This window comes from Betta splendens, chromosome 17, assembly GCF_900634795.4.
Source record: "Betta splendens chromosome 17, fBetSpl5.4, whole genome shotgun sequence".
Classification (NCBI taxonomy): domain Eukaryota; kingdom Metazoa; phylum Chordata; class Actinopteri; order Anabantiformes; family Osphronemidae; genus Betta; species Betta splendens.
This window is the reverse complement of record NC_040897.2, coordinates 13,415,670-13,437,448: the sequence shown is the minus strand read 5'-3', so window position 1 is coordinate 13,437,448 and position 21,779 is coordinate 13,415,670. Positions and strand designations below refer to the sequence as shown.

At 44.5% G+C, this 21,779-nt stretch overlaps 5 protein-coding genes across 10 annotated transcripts; 3 read left to right on the top strand and 2 right to left on the bottom strand.

Annotated features, from left to right (window-relative positions):
- Window positions 1-32: 32 nt before the first annotated feature.
- lrrc42 (leucine rich repeat containing 42) lies at window positions 33-1,923 on the bottom strand. The gene is made up of 7 exons (XM_029131909.2): window positions 1,523-1,923; window positions 1,317-1,448; window positions 1,110-1,231; window positions 934-1,019; window positions 754-867; window positions 560-644; window positions 33-480 (listed from the first exon to the last, which is right to left on the bottom strand). The coding sequence occupies exons 1-7, from the start codon at window positions 1,921-1,923 to the stop codon at window positions 185-187; spliced, it is 1,236 nt and encodes a 411-aa protein (XP_028987742.1). The 3' UTR covers window positions 33-184.
- Window positions 1,924-2,041: 118 nt separating this feature from the next.
- Window positions 2,042-6,032, top strand: yipf1 (Yip1 domain family, member 1). 3 transcript variants are annotated; one of them, XM_029131914.3, is made up of 10 exons: window positions 2,042-2,182; window positions 2,763-2,856; window positions 3,003-3,136; window positions 3,236-3,316; window positions 3,409-3,496; window positions 3,657-3,773; window positions 3,858-4,024; window positions 4,124-4,306; window positions 4,962-5,056; window positions 5,325-6,032. In XM_029131914.3, the coding sequence occupies exons 2-9, from the start codon at window positions 2,823-2,825 to the stop codon at window positions 5,052-5,054; spliced, it is 897 nt and encodes a 298-aa protein (XP_028987747.1). In that variant the 5' UTR covers window positions 2,042-2,182; window positions 2,763-2,822; the 3' UTR covers window positions 5,055-5,056; window positions 5,325-6,032. The 3 variants fall into 3 exon arrangements, with proteins under 3 accessions (XP_028987747.1, XP_028987746.1, XP_028987745.1); XM_029131913.2 differs by lacking the exon at window positions 2,042-2,182 and adding an exon at window positions 2,379-2,604; XM_029131912.2 differs by lacking the exon at window positions 2,042-2,182 and adding an exon at window positions 2,380-2,600.
- Window positions 6,033-6,183: 151 nt separating this feature from the next.
- On the top strand, window positions 6,184-7,681 carry zgc:113691 (uncharacterized protein LOC503529 homolog). The gene has a single exon (XM_029132691.3). It carries the CDS (start codon window positions 6,866-6,868, stop codon window positions 7,613-7,615), a length of 750 nt encoding a protein of 249 aa, XP_028988524.1. The 5' UTR covers window positions 6,184-6,865; the 3' UTR covers window positions 7,616-7,681.
- Window positions 7,682-7,751: 70 nt separating this feature from the next.
- Window positions 7,752-13,914, top strand: ndc1 (NDC1 transmembrane nucleoporin). Its single transcript, XM_029132690.2, has 18 exons — window positions 7,752-7,931; window positions 8,703-8,823; window positions 8,911-9,012; window positions 9,207-9,381; window positions 9,469-9,595; window positions 9,815-9,923; window positions 10,003-10,054; window positions 10,163-10,295; window positions 10,551-10,643; window positions 10,734-10,815; window positions 10,919-11,080; window positions 11,174-11,428; window positions 11,594-11,706; window positions 11,971-12,021; window positions 12,534-12,597; window positions 12,684-12,784; window positions 12,966-13,126; window positions 13,220-13,914. The coding sequence occupies exons 1-18, from the start codon at window positions 7,893-7,895 to the stop codon at window positions 13,281-13,283; spliced, it is 2,004 nt and encodes a 667-aa protein (XP_028988523.1). The 5' UTR covers window positions 7,752-7,892; the 3' UTR covers window positions 13,284-13,914.
- Window positions 13,915-14,635: 721 nt separating this feature from the next.
- On the bottom strand, window positions 14,636-20,651 carry dcaf8 (DDB1 and CUL4 associated factor 8). 4 transcript variants are annotated; one of them, XM_029130701.3, is made up of 13 exons: window positions 20,399-20,651; window positions 19,916-19,967; window positions 19,743-19,838; window positions 19,035-19,657; window positions 18,802-18,942; window positions 18,639-18,733; window positions 18,361-18,471; window positions 18,138-18,268; window positions 17,523-17,630; window positions 17,309-17,439; window positions 17,093-17,212; window positions 16,902-17,018; window positions 14,636-16,652 (listed from the first exon to the last, which is right to left on the bottom strand). In XM_029130701.3, exons 2-13 carry the CDS (start codon window positions 19,950-19,952, stop codon window positions 16,548-16,550), a joined length of 1,815 nt encoding a protein of 604 aa, XP_028986534.1. In that variant the 5' UTR covers window positions 19,953-19,967; window positions 20,399-20,651; the 3' UTR covers window positions 14,636-16,547. The 4 variants fall into 4 exon arrangements, with proteins under 4 accessions (XP_028986534.1, XP_028986535.1, XP_028986532.1 ...); XM_029130702.3 differs by having other exon boundaries at window positions 19,743-19,835; window positions 20,399-20,650; XM_029130699.3 differs by lacking the exon at window positions 20,399-20,651 and adding an exon at window positions 20,092-20,359.
- Window positions 20,652-21,779: the final 1,128 nt, after the last annotated feature.

Genomic DNA, 21,779 nt, shown 5'->3' with positions numbered 1-21,779 from the left:
CCAAACCACAAAATGGCAAACTACAAAGTGGGAACATGCAAACTACAAAACTTTATTTACAGTAGACATATATAAATATAACAAGAAAACCACCTGGGAAAAGAAAAAACCTTGTACAGTTCACCAGTGATGAACAGACACATCAGTGCTGTGTTCTGGTCATGGAACGACACGAGTGAAGGCCTCAGTAGCTGTTTAACAAGTCCATATCCTCTGCAGAAAGCACTGACGCAGACAAACGTTTTGTTGGAGGGCTGTGATGAGAACTGCCACAGCTTTCAGGCTGGTGCTGCCTTTTTTTGCTATTATGCCAGGAAGGCTTCGCTTGGACATTTTCCCTGTCAGAAACCTGTTCATCCAGCGTGCGCCTGTTCACCGCTGGTTTGTAGAAGTGCAGTCTTTCTCTGTTGGCATCATCCTCGTCGTCACATACCAGCGGTGCAGCATTCAGGACTTCCCTGACGAACTTCTGCCTGCCAACTTTGGAACAAAACACGCAACACTAGTTTTGTTAAGGGGTCGTAATATTTTTTAGGATGTAAAGAAAGAATAAACTTACAAAAGCGAAGTGCAGATGTTCTTGATTCCTCAAGTTTCTTCTGTTTAGGCATCTGTGCGCTGTTTGTTTCCCACTGGACTATAACCTAAAAGTAAGGCAAACATACACTATGCTCAGGAAATCTCAAAATAAACGACTTGCTATAAAACTTTGCATGTAGAATGTGAATCTTATCAGTGTTTAGGAACATTTACCTGCTCTGCCCAGCCCTCGGTTTTACATGTTGAATGATCAAAGGCGTCCAGCGGGTTCTCTGAGTAGCTGAGACCCAGCAGCTTCCATATGGTTGTCTTCAATCCTGTGCCAAGCTGAAAGTATGGAAGACAATATCAGCATCACAGTATCTTACAGTGTTTTAGATTTTTTTGCAGTACCTTTAAGTTCGTTCCCGACACATCGAGTTTGTCCAGTTTGGGCAGGCAATTGAGGTATCTGAGCGCCCCCTCTGAGATGGGGTTGTCTGTTTGGGAAAAAACAAACTAATTAGCGTCTCAAACCTGGATGTGTGCGTTAGTGGAAATGTTGCTATGAAGCAGTGATGCTGCGGTACATGAAACGTCAAGGATCTGTAGACTGTCCAGGCCCTTTCTCATCACCCGGAGAGGCGCCGTCAACCTCTGTAAGCCGGCGTCTGACAGGCTGTTGCCTCCGATGAAGAGCTGAATGAGGCTGCTGTGGGGGGAAAAGGCAGAACGGTCAGAACAACGCGGTTCCAAATAATCTGCATCACCTTCGGCACAGAGAGGCCAGGCGCTACCTTGCCAGGGAGCTGGAGGTGAGATGCTGGAATATGACGTGATCGTCACCCAGTCTGCAGCCGAACAGATCCAGACTCTTCAAACTGTGGAATGTCTTTATTTCACTGATCCTCTCGTGCAAAAGTGGGAACCTGCAGAAATGACGAGAAGCGATGAGTGCTGCTGGTGTGAAGAGGCCGGCGGATGTCATGGGAACGTCCCGTACCTGTTCCGTAGACAGAGCGACCCCAGCACCATCTGCCCGTACGCATCACTGAATAGCTGCAGGGCTTTGGGAGAAATATCTGCGTTTAAAAATACACGACTCTCCTCCACTGCTGCGAAGAGTCGGTCTCCTATTTGCTCCGGGAAGCCAACCAGAGAGTCCACGTGGTGAATGTTGTCAGCCACGAACAGCAGCGTGATGTCAAAGAGGGATTTGGACGTGTACCTCAGACTCCCCTCTGCGTTGTAAGTGAATATGAAGTGCTCCTTTCTCAGCACAAACGCGTCTGTCCTCCTGCATGACGACAGCAGCTTGGGCTGTGCCAGCACGATGTCATTGACCCGTCGAAGTTTGCCTCGTTCTCGGACATAGATGGCCTCGTTGGCCACGCTGAAGCTCATTTTCCCCCCTCGTGAGCAGGACAAAAGTCTCAACTCACGAACATCCGCTAAACACCTGAAGCTGGACCTCGGAGCAGCTCATTAGCTAGCTAAGGAGTGGGAGCGATAACTTAGCTAAAACCGTGTCAACACGTAATTGTAAAGCACAAATCACTTTTGTCTCTGATCTAGATTCACCGTATTCCACATTTTGTTCCAGCTTCTTCGCTACTTGCGTGTTTTGAGCTTTTCGAGTTCCTGTCTTTAGCCTGCACAGTCGGTGGGTACCTTGATTCCTTCAAAATAAAAGACCGACTACTAATATATGCTTTTGCCGTGATCCAAAGAGACTAAAAGGCGTCGTAAACAGACGTTATGTTAAGTGAATACAGTTGTACATCAACAATAATTACCTTACTGTAACAATTTCAGTTATATGTTAAAATCTTAAACTTTAAACACTTACTTTGAAAAGATTTAGTGAAAGGAAAAGGTCTTGTTTACATTGCCAGGATGTCCTGCTCCGGTTAACGCTAAGCTAACCGAGAGAAATGAAATGATTTTAAATTCATGAGACAGTTTGGAAGGCTTGATCTCGTGACAGAAAAGCAGATTTAACATACTTACGGCAGCCAGGTTTATTTGCCAAACACACTGGTGGAGGTTAGCTAAAGCTAAAATAGTTGTCGCTAGCGAAGGTTGGTGAGTTGTCAAATTGAAGTTTGTAAAATAGCTTAGCCAATGTTAACTCAGTGACTTGTGGTGTGTAGCTGTTTCTGTACTGTTAATATTTTGTAACACTTTAAACAAATGAAAAAAATAGCCAACTTGAACGACTGAAAAGCTTTTTTCCTTTGCAGATTGAGGTGTTGCCTTTGAGCCACGTTGACGGACACTGACAGTAAATCCGCGTTGATCAAATGGCGTCGACAAAAGATCCCTTTGAGTTTCAAGGTGAGCCTCTCACAAACTGTATGAGACTGCTTCCTTGGTATTTTGATGAAGTTTACTAGTGTCTGTTTACCTGCATCTGAACTGTCACTGAGCTGTAAGTTAAGACACTGGTAGCAACACTTTCACTTCCTTTGCCATGAAATCAGAATTTGAAGAAGCGGGCAGTTTGTTGGAGGCGGACAGAGATGCAGTCACCATTAGCATAGAAGATGAGAAGCCGAGACAAGCCCCCGGTGTGAGTCCTGATGAGGAGCATCTTGACAGTGATGACAAAACAGAGGTCAGAGGAAAACAAATGCATTTACTGGGAATGATTGTTCTTTATGTTGAATAAAACGTGCTTTTGGTTCATTTTCTTTTCCTATGTTTTTAAATGAAGCTTCTCTCTGGGCAAAAGAAAAGCACCCCTTTCTGGACGTTCGAGTACTACCAAAGATTTTTTGACATTGAGACCCATCACGTATGACACAACCTTTTAACACTATCAGTTAATGCAAATGGGTGTAGCTTTATTTGGATTGCATATGTAATGGTTACCTATTTATTTTTCAGGTGAAGGAAAGAGTCATTGGATCAATGCTGCCATGGCCTGGAAAGAACTTTATTCACATTTACCTTCGTAGAAACCCTGATCTTTATGGTAAGAAATGAACATTTCTGCCTTCATGAGAGGCTGCCACTAAACCTTTGGTGTGTCCAACAAGAATATCCAGTTGGGGCTCTGCACTGTAGTGAACCTCTTAAAGAATCTGATAAAATCACAAACCTGAATTCTAATGCTTTTGTATTGGTGTTTTCAGGGCCATTCTGGATTTGCACCACTCTTGTGTTTGCCATTGCCATCAGTGGAAATCTGTCTAAGTTTCTGACTTCATTAGGCAAATCAGGCTATAAATATACCCCAGAGTTTCCAAAAGGTAAGTGCTGCTACTCTGTCAGTTTCTGATTTCTTTGAAAAAAGTTCTTGTAAAAAAACATTTTTAATTTGCTGTGTTTTCCAGTGACCATTGCTGCGACAGCGATCTTCAGCTATGCATTTTTGGTGCCCCTTGCCCTCTGGGGGTTTCTGCTATGGAGAAACAACAAGATAATGAACTTGGTGTCATACTCTTTTATGGAAGTTGTCTGTGTGTATGGATATTCCCTATCGATTTACATCCCTGCAGTGGTAAGACCTGAATCTTGAATCTGAATCTGAATAACATTAGGAATATGATCCCATGTATTTACATGTAGAATGAAATGCATATTTTTGCTGCTTTGTAAGGTGGTGTGGATACTTCCTTACGAATGGCTGAGGTGGTGCTCCATCGTGGTGGCCCTTTGCCTTTCTGGCTCAGTTCTGGTGTTGACGTTCTGGCCTGCAGTCAAAGATGACCATCCCAAAGTTATTATAGCCATCATGGCAGCTATACTGGTGCTGAATTCCCTGCTCGCTGTTGGTTGTAAGGTAACTATGCAACAGCTGTGATGCTGCTTTTACGTAACTTTTGTGGCTGGATTATTTACAAGGTGAATAGACAAAAGGAAAATAAATCTGTTAGAGGAAATAAGATACAACATTCATTGTCCAGCTTTGGCAGACTACATCTGACCCAATCTTGATGATGTAAGCCTCCTGTCCATCTTGATGCAGATAACAATGATTGCTCACTCATTTATTCTTCCTGATTGCAGTAGCGAGGCCCAACTTACCTCCATCAATCACAGGCACTAAACCAAAGGGAGATTTCGTGCCTGTATATCCCTGCTTGTTTCTAGGAAAAGACTCCATTCGATAGTCTCAAGTTAACTCCCTATTGGGAGACATTTAATCTGAAACTTTGACCGCATTCACTAACACGTGTGAGAATTAGCTGTTAGCGCAAGCCATTCTAAAATTAGTCAGTATCGTGTGTCTTCCTACATGTATGTAATTAGTCTACTAACTAAAGCCGTGTCTGGAGGCTGACCGAGAAGAATGGATTTCAGAGATGTATCTTTCATGTAACACTGACCATTTGCTCACACTCCAGCCTCAGCTCCTGACTGAATAGTAGTAGCTCTTTATCATGCAATTGACTCTTAGCTTAGTTCTCTCCTTTTGTATTTTGTTTGTTTTTCAGGCCTATTTCTTCAGCAAACCAGAACCCGTAGGAACAGTTGCTCCTTTAAATGAGGGGACCAAGACAATGCCCGCTACATTAAAGCCAGTCTAAAGGTAATCAGTAGTGGCACATAAGCCATTTTATAGCATTGTAATAATACACAAAGAATTTGACACATCTAAGTTGACTTTCTCTCTGGATCTTCTTGTTGTATGAAGAAGGACAATTTTGTTCCACAGCAGTTGCAGCTCCAGTATTTAACCTGTTTTTCTTCTTTTGGTCCATATTAGCTTTTTTTTCTGTCAGAATATCTGAGACTGGACTTCCCGTACACGATTTGTCTTTCTCAAAACAAGTGTTATTTATTTCTTTAAAATGCAGGTTCTCCTGTTGCCTGATTAGGAAGAATCAGGTTGCTGTGGTGATGAAGTCATAGGTTGACTGGCTTTTGCCTGCACTCTGACCTTCTGGCCTTTAAACTCAGCGTGCTTGTTCAGTTGACCTGTGTGACCCCTGTAAACGAACACTGGTACCAAGTATGTTATTTCTATGGGATGGGCTGTGAACTTCCTTAAAGATAAGTGGGGTATCGTGTTACTATGCACAAAAGATGTTTTTTCATATGGTAGCATTAAGCTTTATAGCCATAACCAGACTGTACAATATGAGTGGTGGCATCAAATGTAATATGTGTGTGCATTTTTATATACCATTAGTGACTAGCATGTATGCACGGGTACAAAAATGTTGTACAAGTAGGTGTTGGGAGGATTTTAATGCTCTGACTTACATACAGGATTGAGTATATATTTTGCTAGCTGATATAACCATAAGTGCCCTCGTCTGTGCGCATCCTGAATATTCAAGTCATTTAGCTATTTTTGATGAAGTGCTTTAATGGCAAACAACATTTGATAACGTGTGGTTGTTTGAAGAAGGAAAAATTAAACGGGGTCTTTGTGAGACCTACCTCTTTATTAATAAAGTTGTGGTTCTGACAGAACTTATTTTCATGCAAATGGTTAAACCTTTTTAGCAGATTATTTGTGTACAGTCTTTACTTTTGATTAAAGAAATGATTTACCATCATGTAATATACTTGTTTTTATTATTATCAGATCAACAATACTCTCAAATATGAGGTGCAGCTCAGCTTATCTAAGGAATAATGAGAGTCTATTAATTTCAAGCTTAAGAGGTGCTGTGATGTGCATATTATCTGCTTTTGTTCATTATCTGAAGCCAAGCAGTTACTAGTGTTCACGGAAAGTTTCATTCAGCAAACTTTAAATTTTTAAGTACTACAACCTCAAGTCACCTCGACTCCAACATGTGTAGCAACATGAGTCTTCCTGTCAGCTGCAGACAGTTCCAAAGGGTGCCAGCGCATCCAGTAGTTGGACATGTTAAATATTTAGGATGGAATTTAAACTAATATGTATAACTTCAGCATTTCAAAGTGGATGTCGGGCTTCTGCTACTGTTATTCCAATTCATGAATCTGAACTGTCCTCTAGTTGATCAGACTGATAGAATCTAGTGCGTTGCTGGTTGAGTGCACACGTCGCCTGCAGTGGAAGATTCACAAACACAAATCAAACGCTCACCACTTTACACTGGGGACCTATTGTAAGTGTGTATAATATTTCCACTGTTTGACAATGGTAACACTTTTTTAAGATTAATTACAAAACAGGAAAAAAGTGTCACTTGAAACGGTGTCAAAAGGATGGAGGCGCCCTAATTAATGGTCATCCTAGCCCCAGCTTTGAGTTACAGCTGCAGATACAGATAACCCTGAGAAGCCTCAGAGTCCGGCATGCGGCAGGCAGCACATTGTGTGTGTGAGCTCATCAACCAGTACTCGAGGAATATTTTATTTTGTCAGTTTATTTTATTTTGTTTTTTGGAATTTTTTTCCTATGATGGCCACGTCAAACGTGAAAGCGTCTAAGCTTGAGACGGGGAAGCTGTTGGAGAAATGCAGAAAGGAAAGAGACGAGGCCGTACAGAAGGAAAGTGTTCTGAGAGAGAAACTCAGGCAGTACGAGTCAAGGATTCGCTCAACTGAGGGCATGAAGCGGAAAGTGAAAACCTTGACCATGGACAACAAGGAGCTGAGGAAACAAGTGAAGGCTCTTCGTACTGAGATTGGACTTGAGAGCAACCCTAAGTTCAATGGAAAGACTACAAAGGATGTGATCAATGACTTGTTTGAGAAGGAGCGTGAGTGCAACGCCTTGGTGGAGAAGACGGCCAAACTCAGCTTGACTATCGATGACTTGACGACAGAGCTGGCAAACGCAGCCACGTCTAAAACGCTTTTAGACGACCAAGTTCAGTCACTGCAGCAGAACCTCAAGGACATGACCAATAATCAGCGGCGCCTGCTGAAGCTGTGGGAGGACAAGAAAGCCCAGAAGGAGCAGATCACCTTCCCTGCAATCGCCCAGAAACCCGGACAGAAGGCGTCCGTGCATAAAGCAGTTCAGACCGAGATGTCCATCAGTTCATCACAAAAGCTCCCAGTCAGCGCTTTTGAGACAAAGCCATTCTCCCGGGACAATGACAAAAAGACTGTTTTGGATAAACACAGTTTTTCCACTTTTGGGACTGGTTATCATGACAAGAGAGTTTCTATGCATGATGAACCCAAAGGCATTCAGAACTGACAGTTGGTGGTGGAGTATTGTTTAATACAAATGGAAATTAAATAAATAAGGTCTAACCTAAAGCTGTTGTCTTTTTATGTGTTAGTTAACCTTTAAGTGAAATGTTTTTTTTAGAGCTAAAGCCGTCAGGCAGCGAGACGGGCAGCTATGACCGGGGTCCTTCAGAGGTCCTTTGAATGCATGTGGCGCGATATGACAAAGTCAGTGAAAAACAGTTTGACAGCACGAGAATTGAATACGTCTTTATAGCCGCGTAGCTGCTATTTGTTCAAGCGACATGTTTTCAACACAGCAAAGTTGCTGGTTCACTCGCAAGGTGAGTCGTTTGTGTTTTGGAATCATTTTAGTCACAGAAAAAGTGTTTCGGCACCACTAGCATGCTAACTCATATTAGCCTGTATGTTTATGGCGCTACATGTGAACTTAGAAAGCAGAAAAAGGGTATTAGATAAAAGGATAGGAGAGAGATCAAACGGTAGATAAGCTACATTAACTAAAACAATAGGCGAATATGTACACACGTCTATTACAAGAAAACCAGCTAAGTTGACAGACTAGTAAATAGTGCGAGGTTTTGCACTCCCACAGTTTCAGTGCCATCCTTTAGATGCTTTTAGACGTTTAATGAGTCTATGAGAATGAATTTAAAGGTTTACAATTGACAGTGACGTAAGACAAGGCCGGCTGCCTATTCTAACATTGGCATATGTTGTTGTTGTTGTGCTTTTGCATATTTATGACACATGTACAAACCGTTTACTTACGAAGGTTATTCATTACACATTTTCACCCAGTGCTTTTATAAGGTGGCATCTAAAACAAAGAAGACAGTGTTGCCGAAGAATTAAATGACACATTTAAGCTCTTTGTAGAGTCTTTACAGTTGTAAACTTCTTACAGATGTTGTGATTAGACATTACTTTTTAGCTTTTTTAAGGAAACATATGGTTCTTATCTTTAATAAGGCGTTTTGGGAGAGTCAGATTTTCCATCCTGTAAAACACTGACATCTCTGCAGCCTTAATTAAATAGTTTTGTTATTGTAATTTATTGTGTTTGAATAGTTGTGGTTTACTGCTCTGTTCAGGTGATTTGCTGGAGAGCTGCAGCCAGTAACGCCTGGGCTGTCCTGTTGTTGCCACCCATCACAGCGGTTTTTCTAATCACCAGCAGGTTCAGTCTTTTCCGCCCCATCCAGACAATATCAGGTCAGCTGCCGTATTTATATTGACATTTTACCAGTAATAGCTGTTGCTTTACAGTGTATATGACAAGTCATTTCTTCTTGCTTGCAGAATGTTTGTCCCTACTAACAAGTGCAAGTGCCATCTTCTGTTTCATCCTGCTGTGTGGCGTGATACTCATGAGTGGGTTTCTAAATCTAGAGTATTACACAGGTGAGCGTTTATAGATATTTCCAGTTGACTTTGTTTTTAAGGGTTCCTTGTGGTTTATGTAACATGGAGGTTATTTTTTATAAAAGAGAAACTGCATTGGCTCACAATTTAAGCATTAAACAGAATAGCTACCAGGAAACTCACCCACGCAAAGGATATTATTTTAAAATAAATGATTTCTTTTTTATTTTTAGTAATTCCTAACATTGCATGCTCGAAAATCGCACTGCTGGGTCAGCTGCTCCACCCTCGTCAGTTTGTCAGCTTCCTTGTCCATAGTATCATGGGAATTATTGTGGCTTGGTGTTGTGCCATCACCATTGGAGATAGATATGAAACACTCGCCTACCCGTGCACACAGAGTGATGGGTAAGCAACAGTTAAAAGAAAAGAATACTCACATTGCCCTGTTTAAATGCTTGACCTATAGCTTTATATTGTCTGTATATTTTCAAGGTCTTCTCGGATGTGTCTGAATGAGTTTCACGTCGTCCTTGTTCTGGCTGGAGGTTTTGTTGGATTCTCTCACAGTCTGCTGAGTGTAATCTACAACATAAACTATGTCTCTTTCAGCGCGGTTCAGGTATGTGATGAAGGTTTAGGCACTTGAACTTTGATTAACATTCTCTGTGACCATGTTTCTTTCTTTGCCTGAGTGGATAAAATCATTGCATTTGTAATGCACACATACCATCACCTTAGCAGAGACCATATTGAACCTATACGTTTCACACTTCCAATAAAATACCAGCATCATATTTTCAGTTTCTTTCAATTATTGTTAATTCATCTGTTTCACCAGCAATACAAATACCTTCGCTTCAAAGGATCTCTTTCTTTGGTGGTGAAATGCAGCGCCTCTCAAGCACTTTACTCTATCAGGAACTACATTGTTGTTTATTTCTTTTTAGGTAAGTGAATGTTACTGACAAGTAACTCCAGTAACACAGAAAGAGGAGCTTGCAACTTTGTCTTTTTCTGTATCCACAGGACATATTCCAAAAGCATGGATGTGTAAAACACTGAATCTTCATTTGAGCAGGTCAGTTCAGTATCTTGATTTAATGTAATTTATTAATAAAGCTAAATTATTGAGTGGCTGGACGTGTAAAACATTTCATGAATGTGTTTGTGTGCTGCCCCCCTTCAGCTCTGCCCACCCTCTTGACTCAATAACTGGACTCTTGGACCTCTATCTGCTCTACCACCTGTGGATCAGTGCCACCTTCCTGCTGTTCATATGGTACATTACTCTGCTGTTGTTCCGGATCTTTATTACTGAGGTACGTGCAAAAAATAATGATAGACAGACAAATATATGGAAACCATAAAATTTGCGTTGCTGTGAAACAGTAGAGAAGTTTTATAAATAACTTGTTCCTTTACTTATTGTAGACACTAGGGGGCAGTGTTGCCACTGCTTTGACTATCTATTGCAAAATACCTGATTTAACTGGATTGAATAAATCGCAAACTTAGAATCTGAACTTTGTGCTGCAGTCCTGATATTATATTATGCAACACCTCTGCATCTGTAGGCCTACAGTTTTCCTGTGCAGTCGACTTTTACTGAAGATTCCCAACAATGTCTTCCCAAAGTTCTGCCAGAGAAGCAGCCAGTGGTATTAAAGGTAGGTCAAATGCAGAGCGTTGCTTTTGTTGTGTTTGCTTTATGGTTCTATAACGTTTGGGATGTGACTTCTCTTTTTGCCATATTTAAGTTTCTAGCTTTGCAGGACTTGGCTCTGCTCTCTCAACACTCCCCATCACGCCGCTCTGAGGTCTTCAGTCTGAGTCAGCCTGGTGTGTTACTTTAGCAGCATTCTTGCTGATGCTGTTTTCTATTTTCATGTCTTAATCACAGTTTTATACATTAACATGCATTGTGTCCTTATCTTTTGGTCAGGTGGTCATGCTCATAACTGGAACGCCATCAGTAAGGAGTGTCTGGCTTTGCTGAATGAACTGACTCAGAGACTTGTCGCCCATCATGACACTGTAGCAACTAATGGCAGGGCCAAATCGCTTTCTACTGGTAGTGAAAGAAGGACATCATCTGAGACATCAGGTATGTTGTTACATATTTTAGTTGAGAACTTTAGGAAAAGACTATTTACCTGTATCAGTTGAAGCATGTTATAAAATATGTCTTTTATTACAGTAACATCAGAGGATCTTATGAGTCCAAGACCAACTGTGCTGACTAAGACTCCAGCTTCAGTCTTTGCCCGATCTATCGTTGGGGGCCAACAAAGCCCTCTGACGGCGCCATTCACTCCTGACCTGGACAGCCCCTTCGCGTCTCCAGCCCTGAGGCGTCTTACTGCTCCAGTAGAACAGTGCTCACCATGGCACGGCACTGTGCAGAGCCCACATGTCATGAGAAGAGGACCAAAACTTTGGTCCACTTCCACTGGTAGGGTGGTTTAGAATAAACAGCAAGTTTTAATACACTTAATCAGCTGTATTTTCATTCATCTAAACACTTAATTTCAGTTATTCGCAGTCAACTTGTGAGTGGATTAGGTGATGGCTTTCTAGTTGGTTTCAGATTGTGATTTTAGCCTGTGTTCCTGTGCAGATTCACAGGTCAATGGCAGCCCCACAGCTTCCCCTGGCTTAGTTCCCAGTCCCAAACAGGAGTCGGCCAAACCAAGTTTTCTGGCTCAGTTCCTTCACAACAGGAAAGAACAGGTATAAAGCATAACTAGCAGAAACATCATGGTCTGTCCTGAAGTGTGCTTTTTATATATATCTGTATAAAATCTGTTTTGTTGAATCGATTCCTATTATACCAATGACTACTGATAGTAGAGATCATTTTGTTCTGTTCTTTGTGTGTATCCACTCTTTGAATGTGACACGTCCAGTTTCAAAGCTGAGGGTGAAGTAGAATAAGTCATTATTTGTGTTCAGTATTTTATGTCATGGTTCCAACTCAAAACTTAATTGTTGCAGGTTAAACAGTTCTTGGCAAAGAGAGTGCTGATAATGTATTTGTTTAACAAGGTAAGGATGTGTGAAGTGTGCATGCTTCTAGACTTCTGAGCATGGACGGCTTTCCTGCATGCTCCACCTGACGCAGTGGATTTTCTATTAGTTTTAACAAATCTAACTACCTCACCCTGCAGCCATCACTAATTTACCTCTTGGTTTTGGGTCTAAGCCTGTAAGAATTACTAATGAACCTCTCTGTTCCATTCATCGAAGTAATTACCTTAAAAGCTTGAATTAAGGAGGTGAGTAGCAGTGGAGTACTTTAAACCAGGGTTTGTGTGTGTGATGTGCTATCGTGTGATGTAGTGTGAGGAACCAAGAGCTTTATCAGGTAAATATCATGTGTTGCACAATTTCCTTTACAGACTAATATGTTTAATCTTCTTTGCTTTCTGAGAATTAAGCGTCTTCCTTTAATCATGCATGCATGTTGTAGCATTAACATAACCTTTTCACAATCTTGGTCTGAAGGTGCAATTATCAGAAAGAAGTCCACCTCCATCTTAGCTAATATCTGTCTTCAGCTTCCAGAAGCCTCCAGTCAGGCTCTGTTTGCCGACAGCCAGGCTCACATCTGGGCCTTGGAAGGTAGGAAAACGCGATGGATTTTAGCTCCTTCTGGATACATTTGAACCACAATGTTAAATATTTTCTACTTTTAATCCCCAATCTAGGGCTGTCATACCTTGTTCAAGCCTCCTTCTCTGAAGACCAGTTTGGGGTGGTACAAACTACGTTACCCAGCATTCTCAGTTCCATGCTGTTCCTGCAAGAGGTAACTGGTGTACTGTGATTGTACTAAGTGCACATGCACGATATGTCTAACTAATCCTAGTTCTCCGATTTCACCGCCTTGTGGCCTAGCATACCAAACTGACATTAATGGGGAATAAAAGGAGTTGATTTATATTTGAATGAGATGAAAACAGTCCACAAACAGCATGCCTCCTCCGCAGGCCGTAGACCGCTACTTCAAGTTGCCCCACGCGTCCAGTAAACCCAGCAGGTCGACCATCGGTATGGGAGACTCCTCCTACAAAACACTGCGCTTTGCTCTCAGGGCAACACTCAAGACTGCACTCTACCGGATAACAACCACTTTTGGAGATCACTTGAAGTAAGGCCATCATAAAAAAATGTCTTGGACTTTTAAAATAAATTAAAGACACATCTTGTTGACATTTTTGTCATATCTGATTTAAATTCTCAGAGCTGTTCAGATGTCTGCAGACCACCGGAAACGGCTGCAGCAGTTCTTGGAGTACAAGGAATAACACACCAGAGATTTTACTCCTGTGCCTTTTGGATTCTTATCATTGTGATTTTTGTGTGTCATCTTAAGTGAGGCAGGAGGTGAAAGCTCACAATGGTGCCTCTTTTAATATTTATGTTTGCACTATGTGGTGACAGATTGTATCTGATCACATCCCACATGCGTGGCTGACAGTCTGCACCAGGTTGGTAAGAGCTGTCGCCTCCTGCGCTTGGGAGATTCACAACTCATTCCAAGACATGCTTCACTTGATCTTAGAACAGTACCACAGCATTCCTATATTTGTGTTAATTGGAATGAGTTGTGAAGGGCTGTTTGTGCAAACGCTTGAATCATCTTTGTATCCAGAGCATTCAGTATGAAGTGAGATGAATGGATGAGTCCAGTCGCAGTAGCAGGCAGGGTTTTGTATGAGACACCAGCTTAGAGAACTGGTTTACAGCACATAAGTGCAAGTTCTCTACAAAGAGAATACAGTATAACCACCCTTAAATCAGACAGAACCCCCCTTTGTACATTTTTTTTGTCAGTTCTGTTTGTCTGAGGTGGAAATTTGGAGTGACTGCTTACAAATGACTGTGAGTTTAAAGTTCCATTCAGATACCTGTAAAATAAAGTAAAGATTTGTTAAATTGTTGTGACTTTTTACATCGTGGACTAACACATGGGACAGACCCCACAACAGCTGCTCCTATGAACATTATTTATGCCTATTAAGGGGCGTCTGATTCAGAATTGTTCTTTAATTAATGCAAAACATTTAATGGACACATCCTGGAAGGGAAAGTAGGCTTGTCTGCGGAGAGTCCTCAAATAATCAAAAAATCTGTATATTTTTTTATCTGTAATCTCGTCAGTGTGATGGTGAATTGTCACTCAGCCATCATCCAGTTTAAACCTTCTCCGGTGGCCTATGATAGTTTAACAATAGCAGCCTGGACAGTTTCACTTCCTTCAGTGTAAGAGGTGCTTCAGGATGTTCCACATTTTCCTTCTCAGTTAAGAGTGACATTAAGTGCACTTGGTGACGATTTGTCCTCCTTGGGTATTAGCGTGGACACATTCTGCCCCTTTTACATCAGCAGCCTTCATTTTAATGGTTTCAGAGAGGACCGTGGGGCTGTGGCATGTTTTCAGTGGCTCTGGAGGAGCATTCCTAAGTCTGAACATGAGCTCTGTCGTCATCTGCAGTTATTTCAGTTTGGGCTTTGAGTGTAATGCTGTAAAAGAAAGCCTGGATTACAGACTAGTGGAGTGGACTTTGAAAGACATGAGTACGAGCTAAAGTCAAGACATGCTAGACTTTTCCTTCCTAAAGGTTTATGGAGGTGCAAGGAAAGACCAGACAAGAGCTCTCTCTCTTTCTGTTTATTGCACGAATTATACATGTTTCCAACTGAACTGGTAGAATGCAATATTAGGCAATGGTGGAAAATTATTTCATCAAAAGCCTCAATACGTATAGAAGATGCCCAAAATAGCCACCAGTGAGAAAAATCTGAATACACCGATCTCAATTGATGAACTAGAATCTAGAAAGGAAAACGTTTTTTTCTTGTACGTGAGAATCAAAGCTTTGATGCTCGAAATGACAGCGATTCTGTTTATGACAGAGCGGCGTCATTGCGAAAAGGAAACAAATTAACAGAAATGGTGCCTCGAGTCGACCTCTTCATTTGGATTCTAAAAGTAATTTGTCCTCATATAGAATATAAACCTCTGCATCAATACCAATCAAATGTTTTGATTTTTCTTTTTTCAAACAATGTTTTTTTTTACAGTTTTATTATATATTTATATATATATACACACATATAAATTCAACTAACTAGAGTTCTCAGAAAATGAGAAAAGCTGGACTTTATCGCTCTCACAAAACAAATGACTGGCAAGCATATTGACCCTGCTGCCCTCCTCCTCCCTTCGTCCTCCATCGAGCCAATGTTGATACAGCACAAACCCAAAGGTTTCTCGGGAGTCGTGTAATAGCTGCAAACACCCAACCTGGTTCAAATGTTTGAGTTTGGGGGGGGGGCTGCGAAATTGATGAGACATTTAGCATCACAGAGGGATTCACACAATCAAGTGGAGCCCGTTATTACTCCCGCCTCAACTGGCTCGTGGGCAGTGTTTAAATTGCGATTGATCCAGGTCGGTTGTCGCTCCTTTAAATTACACAGTTCCCCGAGAGAGTCCAAAAATCAGTCCTTATATCACAGTCTACCGCTCCATCTCATGTTCACTGAGGAGGCTCCTCGCCAATGTCAAGATGGGTGTCAGGGGGAAGAAGAGGAAGGAGGAAAGGCTGGTGGAAGTAAAGACAACCTCCTCTACCTCAGTCAGGAAGTGCAAAACAGGCCGTCACTCACCAAAACAAATAATACATGGAGCTTCTCAGTGACACGAGACAACAGCTCCTCCCTCCCTCCCCAGAAAGAAAAATCACCCAGTGCACATTTTGGCTGTGTCTCTAACTTAAGCTTCCCTGATTCAAAATGCACTCAGCAGTGAGGGGGGGGGGGGGCTGAGGGCAGAATGTAAAGGTTTAGTAGTCCTCTGGGAGCAAACGTGTAATAAATGCAAAATAAGTGCAACTACCTGCTCAAGCTCAGGGCCAGAAGCCAGTGATATGCTGAGGCGACACAGAGGGGGCTCCGGGGCTTCGCTCGCTCAGTTCAACAGTAGAGAAAGTCACATTTAGGGGATGGGTTCAGGGTCACGTCGTACCTCTCCTCGCCCCTTGCTGGACCCCTCTTCAGTACAGAAAGTTCAGGAGCATAAGGAGGGAGGATAGTGGGGACGGAGGGCCGTGTGCTGGTGTTGTGGTTTAGTACCGGGTGCGTAAAGAGATGCTCGTAGCCATAAATGCACAGTACATTGTTCTGGGGCTCGGCGGGTCAAGCAGGGGCCCCCGAGGTGTAGAGGGACGCAAGGACTCACTAAACCTCTTCGTACATTCTCAAATGAAAAAAACAAAAAGAAAGAAGTGGATTCTGGAAGAGTGCATGTCGTCTGTAGCTGGAAAACCAGGCAGTAAGCGTCTCGTTCACTCTGTGTCACCAGTACCTTTAAGTAATTATATGTATTTATGTGTGAAAATGTATGTGTGTGAAATCAACACCCCAAGTGGCTGGTCAGTGTTTGAGTGTACCAATAGTGCTTGCCTATGTGCATTGATTCATGGGCAATAAAGTGTGTGTTCATCAGTATGTATGTATGTATGTATGTATGTATGCAAGTGTGTGTGTGTGCGTGCGTGTGTCTTTCAGGAGGACATGCACTGGACGTGGTCTGGACCCCCTTCTTCTTCATCCGAAGAATCTGGAGAGCTCCAGGACTCGTCCGTTTCTGCATCACCCTCGCGGGGTCTCTGGATCCACACAATCAGAAAAACAGGTCATTAACTGGTGGACGCGCACTAGAATAGAACTGTACAGTACCTGACTCCAGTCCAACACACCTACAGCACCATGATCTGATTGTATTACATTAGTGTGAATAAGGAAGTAACTCAAACGCTGGACAGAAACAGGCGCTGACTAGAAAATATCCTGATTAAATGCTGCAGCCTGTATTTCCCATCAACCAACCAACAAAACGTTAGTGTGTGGCTGCTCACCCTCGCTGGTCGTCGGTTCCTCATGTGTCTCATCAGGAACCACAGCAGCTGGGTGTCGTACTGATCCTCGTGGCGCACGCTGTCTTCATCGCGCTCCCGCTTGTTTTTCTTCATCACCTGGACAAAGGCAAAATGACAGATGTGAATGTCAGAACTGCAGCACGCGTGACACCTGCCTGTAGAACGGACACCTCTTTAAGGCCCTTGAGTCCCGTCGGGCTCTCAGCTGTCGGCGCCCACAGTTTGATGTCGTGGTCCAGGCCACTGGTGGCCATGCCTGGCAGATGAGGGTGGGGCTCTAGACAATTGACCTGCGATCGTCAGAGTGATACAGATTCATGAAGACGAGAAGAAAACAGTCACAATGTTCGATTCAGAGCGGTCCCCATTTTGTATGCGTGACTCACCACTCCCCCCCTGTCTCCTTCCATGAACTGGACAACACGAGCAGAATACTTGTCCCACAGGTAGATGTGTCCACAGTCGCTCCCGCTGACCACGAACTCACTGCATGGCCCATAGAAGTTCACCCCCTTCACTATGAGGCAGAGACAGAGTGGCTGAAGAGGGTCACACTCGGCATTCATTCACTGCTCATTTATTGCTGTTAGAATTCATTACCGGTGGCGTTATTACGATGTCCCTTATATCTCCTCCGATAGTCAGCGCCATCGCTGTGGTTGGAGTCGAACAGGTAGATATCCTCATCATTGTAACTGGCCAGGAGCTCTACACACACGCACACACACTATTACTGTATATCTGGCACCATGAATGCAGCGGTGGTTCCTCTTCATCACGCACACACACACACACATATGACTCAGAGCAGAGTTGTTGCCCTAAAACTTTACTCAGTAACTCGTACATGTGCAGCTGAACTTGACCTCGGTTCAACAAACGAGAGCACGCTGATGCGTTTTGTTACATTAGCGTGGACCCGATTCTGTTCGACTGTCCCTGATGTTGCGCCGCAGTTGCATCAGGACTATGAATGGAAGCAGGTTCAGCCTTTAAAGGCAATGACTCAAGCAAGTGAAGGCCTCATTATTTCCAATAAACATTTGGAAAACTTTTAAAAGTGAAACCCAGCATCAAGATAATCGAACCGGAAGTATAGTTTAACATTTTGATGATTGCAGAGAAATGCATTCATGCCATAAAGGAACTAAACTATTTCTGGAAGCCGTTCCTCGTCTCTCTTTGTATGAAGACGTGTGTGCAGCAGCGTCTTACCGGCGCCGTCGTGACTGTACACAAGGCAGGTGATGTTGGTTTTGGACTCGCTGGACACCAGGTGTGAAGGGCAAAACTTCTTCAGGACACCATTGTTATCGCTCTCGTTAATCTTCCTCTGGTCGTATATTCTAAAGAGAAACGAGCTGGTTTTAATGGCATCGCGGCATCAAGCAGCAGCATCGTGTGGTTTCCAGAGCGTTCCACACCAGCTGATTCTTACCTCACATACTGATCTCTCCCACCGACGGCGAAGTGGTGCGTCCTGGCTGGGTTCACATAGATGGTGTACAGCCCCACCTTTTTATCCCCCTCCTTCACAACCGCCAGTTTACTGTGTCAGACATATGTGGCCGCGCACAGGAAACAGGTTTTAGCTCCAGCGAACGTCTCATTCGAGACGAGTTTAGATAAAAGAGGAACACGTGTAGTGACTGAGACACAGGATGTTTGCAACATTCCAACTCTGAGCAGGTTCTGTCTGATGACGGCGGGACTCACTTGGCGGGCCGGTCCAAACGCAGGTCGATGCCGAACACCACGGCGTCCTCGCCGGCGGACAGGAAGGAGCACGGCGAGTCTGGGTCCAGGGCCAGCTGCAACAGGCACACGTTAGCGGGCACCCCAGGCAGCACTGGGCAGAGGCGGGCCGCGGGGCACTCACCTTGTGCGCCGCCCCCTTGTGCTGGGCCACGCGCTTGGTGTTCTTGCAGCGCTGCGTGGCCGACAGCTCCGCCACGCGGATCTGCCCGTCGCGCGCGCACATGGCCAGCGTGGAGTCGCCGCTGTGGGGCAGGAACTTGGCCTGTTCCCGCGAAAGCCGGGGGGAGGGGAGGAGATTATTGGGGGTAACCATGGCAACCAACTCACGCTCCGCGTCGCCGCCGGCGGCGTCACCTGGAACACGTTGCTCTTGTGGCCGCTGTCGAACTCCAGCACCGCGCTGCGCACGGCCCAGTCCCAGATCACCACGCGCAGGTCGTCGCTGCCCGACGCCAGGCGCGTGCCCGAGGGGTTGAAGTGCACCGTGTTGACGCAGCCCGTGTGCCGCTCCAGGCGGCCCTGCAGCTCCAGCCGCTGCACCAGGCCACGGGCGCCGCACACGCGCCGCACGAACTGCCGCGAGTCCCGGCCGATCTCCCTGGAGCGCAGCGACGGCACCGCGCGCCAGGTGGGCCCGCGCAGGTCGCTGAGCTCCGCCCCCAGCCACGCCTCCATGGCCTCGTCGTCCTCCTCCTGCTGCTGCTGCTGCTGGCGCTCCTCCTCCTCCTCCTCGTCTTCGTCGTCCTCGTCGGAGCTGGAGGAGCGGGTGGCGCCGCCGTCGGGCCGGTTCCGTTTCCGGGCCGCCCGCTTGTCCTCGTCCCTCTCTCGCCGGCCGCCCTCGCTCTCCCTCCCGTCCTCGGTGAGGGAGTAGAGGACGCTGCCGTCCATGCTGTCCGTGTCCTCCTCCTCCTCCTTCTCTGCCGCCACGTCCGGCATGGCTTTGTCTCCGGACGGTCCTCCTGCCTCAGCAGGAGCCGCTGACGGAGGGGAAAACGAGGTAAACAAGCTCAGACCTCCAGTCAGACTCTATGACGCTGATGAAGGACTGCAGCGTCTCTTTACCATCTAGTGCAGAACACTGCGCTCGGACGTCTCTGCTTCCGGAGGCATCTTCCTCCTTCTCCTCTTCTCCAGGTTCCTTCTCTCCAGAACCACCTGCTGAAGCCAAACACAGCCACTCATTAGCTGCCGCTGCGACGCGCACCGCGGATAATGTTCCAGCGCGGAGCCTTCACCGTTGAGGACCGCGGGCTCGCCGTCAGCCGCTGCCATCACGTCTTCTGAGTCCTGCGTCCAAGCACAAAAGTCGCTTAATGGTCACATTCAGGCGGCGCCCAGAAGAACGGCGTCAGCGCTGCTCCGCCGCTGGCGGCTACCGACGCGGCTGCGCTCGCCCCGCGGCGCAACTTACCTGGCGGCCGCGCAGCCTCCGCCGCCTCGGCCCCCGACCCACCACGGTGCGCAACGGCATAAACAAAGCGACGGACGGACCGACGGACGGACGGACGGGTGCAGGCCCGGCTAATGCCCCGCTGCTCTGCACCGTCCTCCGCCGAGGACGACCTGACAGCGTCGCCAACGTACGGCGCGGCTAGCCGCGGCTAGCCGCGGTAGCACGCGCGAGGCTAACGCGGACGGACGGACGAAAATAGCGGCGCTCGGCCAAACAGCTGCCTGTCAAACAGCTAGCAGCGGCTAACTAGCATAGCCAGCGTTACCTCCGCTCGAAGGCCGGACGAGGCGTACTTCTGAGTTCAGTCCTAATCTTTATTGCGGATTTATTCGCGGCCCCTCGCTACTTAGCACACGCGCTAAGTGCCTCGACCTGGAAGCGTCCGGCGACAGCACGCGACATTGGGGGCGAGGACATGGAGCGCTGAGTGAGGGACAGACTGGACAACAACCACCAACGCTGCCTGCTCTTTATGTTTTGACGGCTCAGCTTCTATTTTTTTGTGTTTCTATTTCCGGTGTCGTGCTCGCGTCGTTTTTTTTTTAATCCGGAAGTTTACAATAACAACAAAAACACTGGGTACAGTACAGTAAAGACGGAACGGAGAATTTGGAATTTCAATTTGAAATGAAATTAATATATGCTGATATGTTTCTCTACTAATTAAGATTTAGTAAAAATCTAAATCTGGCCTAAGAAAAAACAATAACCGAATTTATAAATTACTACAAAAAGTTAATAAATAAATAAAAACCGAGCAAATTACAAAACAAGCCAAACAAGAAGCGCTGTCAGTTTATTTCGCCTTTTACTACAATCTAGTTAGTGCGTAATTATAAATGACATATGTGTATAAATATTATGTTTAGTGAAATTAAAAAGTAGTTACTGGACTTTTTCCAGTTTTTGTTGTTTTCACACAATTTTGCTCCACCACACCTTAGAATAAAATATTAATTTATTTAAAATTTATTTCTGCTATTTGATTTACTCGAATCAGAAATGTTTTTGTAAGAAAATCTGTGTAAATCTCCGATTGTCACTGATTGTCAGTTCTTCACAATTAAATTAAACGTTAATTGTAATGTACTCAACTTGAGTAAATGAGAGGAAACTTGAAAGCTGAAAGTTGACATTGTAGTTGCTGTAAAATTAAATATGCAATTAATAATTATATATTTAACAGCATTAAGCGTGTGTACTTCTCTTACCCCCGCTGTTCAGTTTGAAACATAACGTTATAAGACTCAATCGACTTGAGGGTGAGGTAAAAGAGAAAAGCTTCTGTCTGTACACTAAAAATGTTCATATTTACACCATACTATTAAACTCTCATACACGTAAAGCCAACTCCCCTGCTTAGCGCACATCTTACTGTTCTACAAGTTCATATGGTTTATCAGTTACCACAGAAACAGCTGTCTCTCTCACTCTGGGTAAAACAAGACAGGATCCATCAGCTTCCTTCCTGTGTTTATATCATGAGCTTAATGACACTGATCTACAGTTAAACCCAAGGCTGCAGAATGTGCCCCCTCCCTTTATCTCCCTCTCTCTTTTTTTCTAAATATATCTCTAAATATTTTTATTGCACTTAGCGCTTGTATGAAAACATAGGGATCACAGCTCCTAAGCACACAGCAAAC

What these genes read in the sequence shown, in the direction of transcription:
- lrrc42 (XM_029131909.2), bottom strand. Translation starts at nt 1,923, where the DNA reads ATGAGCTTCAGCGTGGCCAACGAGGCCATCTATGTCCGAGAACGAGGC. An exon ending in TCGCTCTGTCTACGGAACAG is followed by an intron (nt 1,449 to 1,522) that starts GTACGGGACGTT and finishes TCATTTCTGCAG; the next exon opens with GTTCCCACTTTTGCACGAGA. An exon ending in ACCTCCAGCTCCCTGGCAAG is followed by an intron (nt 1,232 to 1,316) that starts GTAGCGCCTGGC and finishes TTCCCCCCACAG; the next exon opens with CAGCCTCATTCAGCTCTTCA.
- yipf1 (XM_029131914.3), top strand. Translation starts at nt 2,823, where the DNA reads ATGGCGTCGACAAAAGATCCCTTTGAGTTTCAAG. An exon ending in TTGACATTGAGACCCATCAC is followed by an intron (nt 3,317 to 3,408) that starts GTATGACACAAC and finishes TTTATTTTTCAG; the next exon opens with GTGAAGGAAAGAGTCATTGG. An exon ending in CGATTTACATCCCTGCAGTG is followed by an intron (nt 4,025 to 4,123) that starts GTAAGACCTGAA and finishes CTGCTTTGTAAG; the next exon opens with GTGGTGTGGATACTTCCTTA.
- zgc:113691 (XM_029132691.3), top strand. Translation starts at nt 6,866, where the DNA reads ATGATGGCCACGTCAAACGTGAAAGCGTCTAAGCTTGAGACGGGGAAG.
- ndc1 (XM_029132690.2), top strand. Translation starts at nt 7,893, where the DNA reads ATGTTTTCAACACAGCAAAGTTGCTGGTTCACTCGCAAG. An exon ending in AAATCTAGAGTATTACACAG is followed by an intron (nt 9,013 to 9,206) that starts GTGAGCGTTTAT and finishes TTTTATTTTTAG; the next exon opens with TAATTCCTAACATTGCATGC. An exon ending in TTCACAACAGGAAAGAACAG is followed by an intron (nt 11,707 to 11,970) that starts GTATAAAGCATA and finishes TAATTGTTGCAG; the next exon opens with GTTAAACAGTTCTTGGCAAA.
- dcaf8 (XM_029130699.3), bottom strand. Translation starts at nt 20,151, where the DNA reads ATGCCGTTGCGCACCGTGGTGGGTCGGGGGCCGAGGCGGCGGAGGCTG. An exon ending in ACAAGAGCAACGTGTTCCAG is followed by an intron (nt 18,943 to 19,034) that starts GTGACGCCGCCG and finishes TCGCGGGAACAG; the next exon opens with GCCAAGTTCCTGCCCCACAG. An exon ending in GTACAGTCACGACGGCGCCG is followed by an intron (nt 17,631 to 18,137) that starts GTAAGACGCTGC and finishes GCGTGTGTGTAG; the next exon opens with AGCTCCTGGCCAGTTACAAT.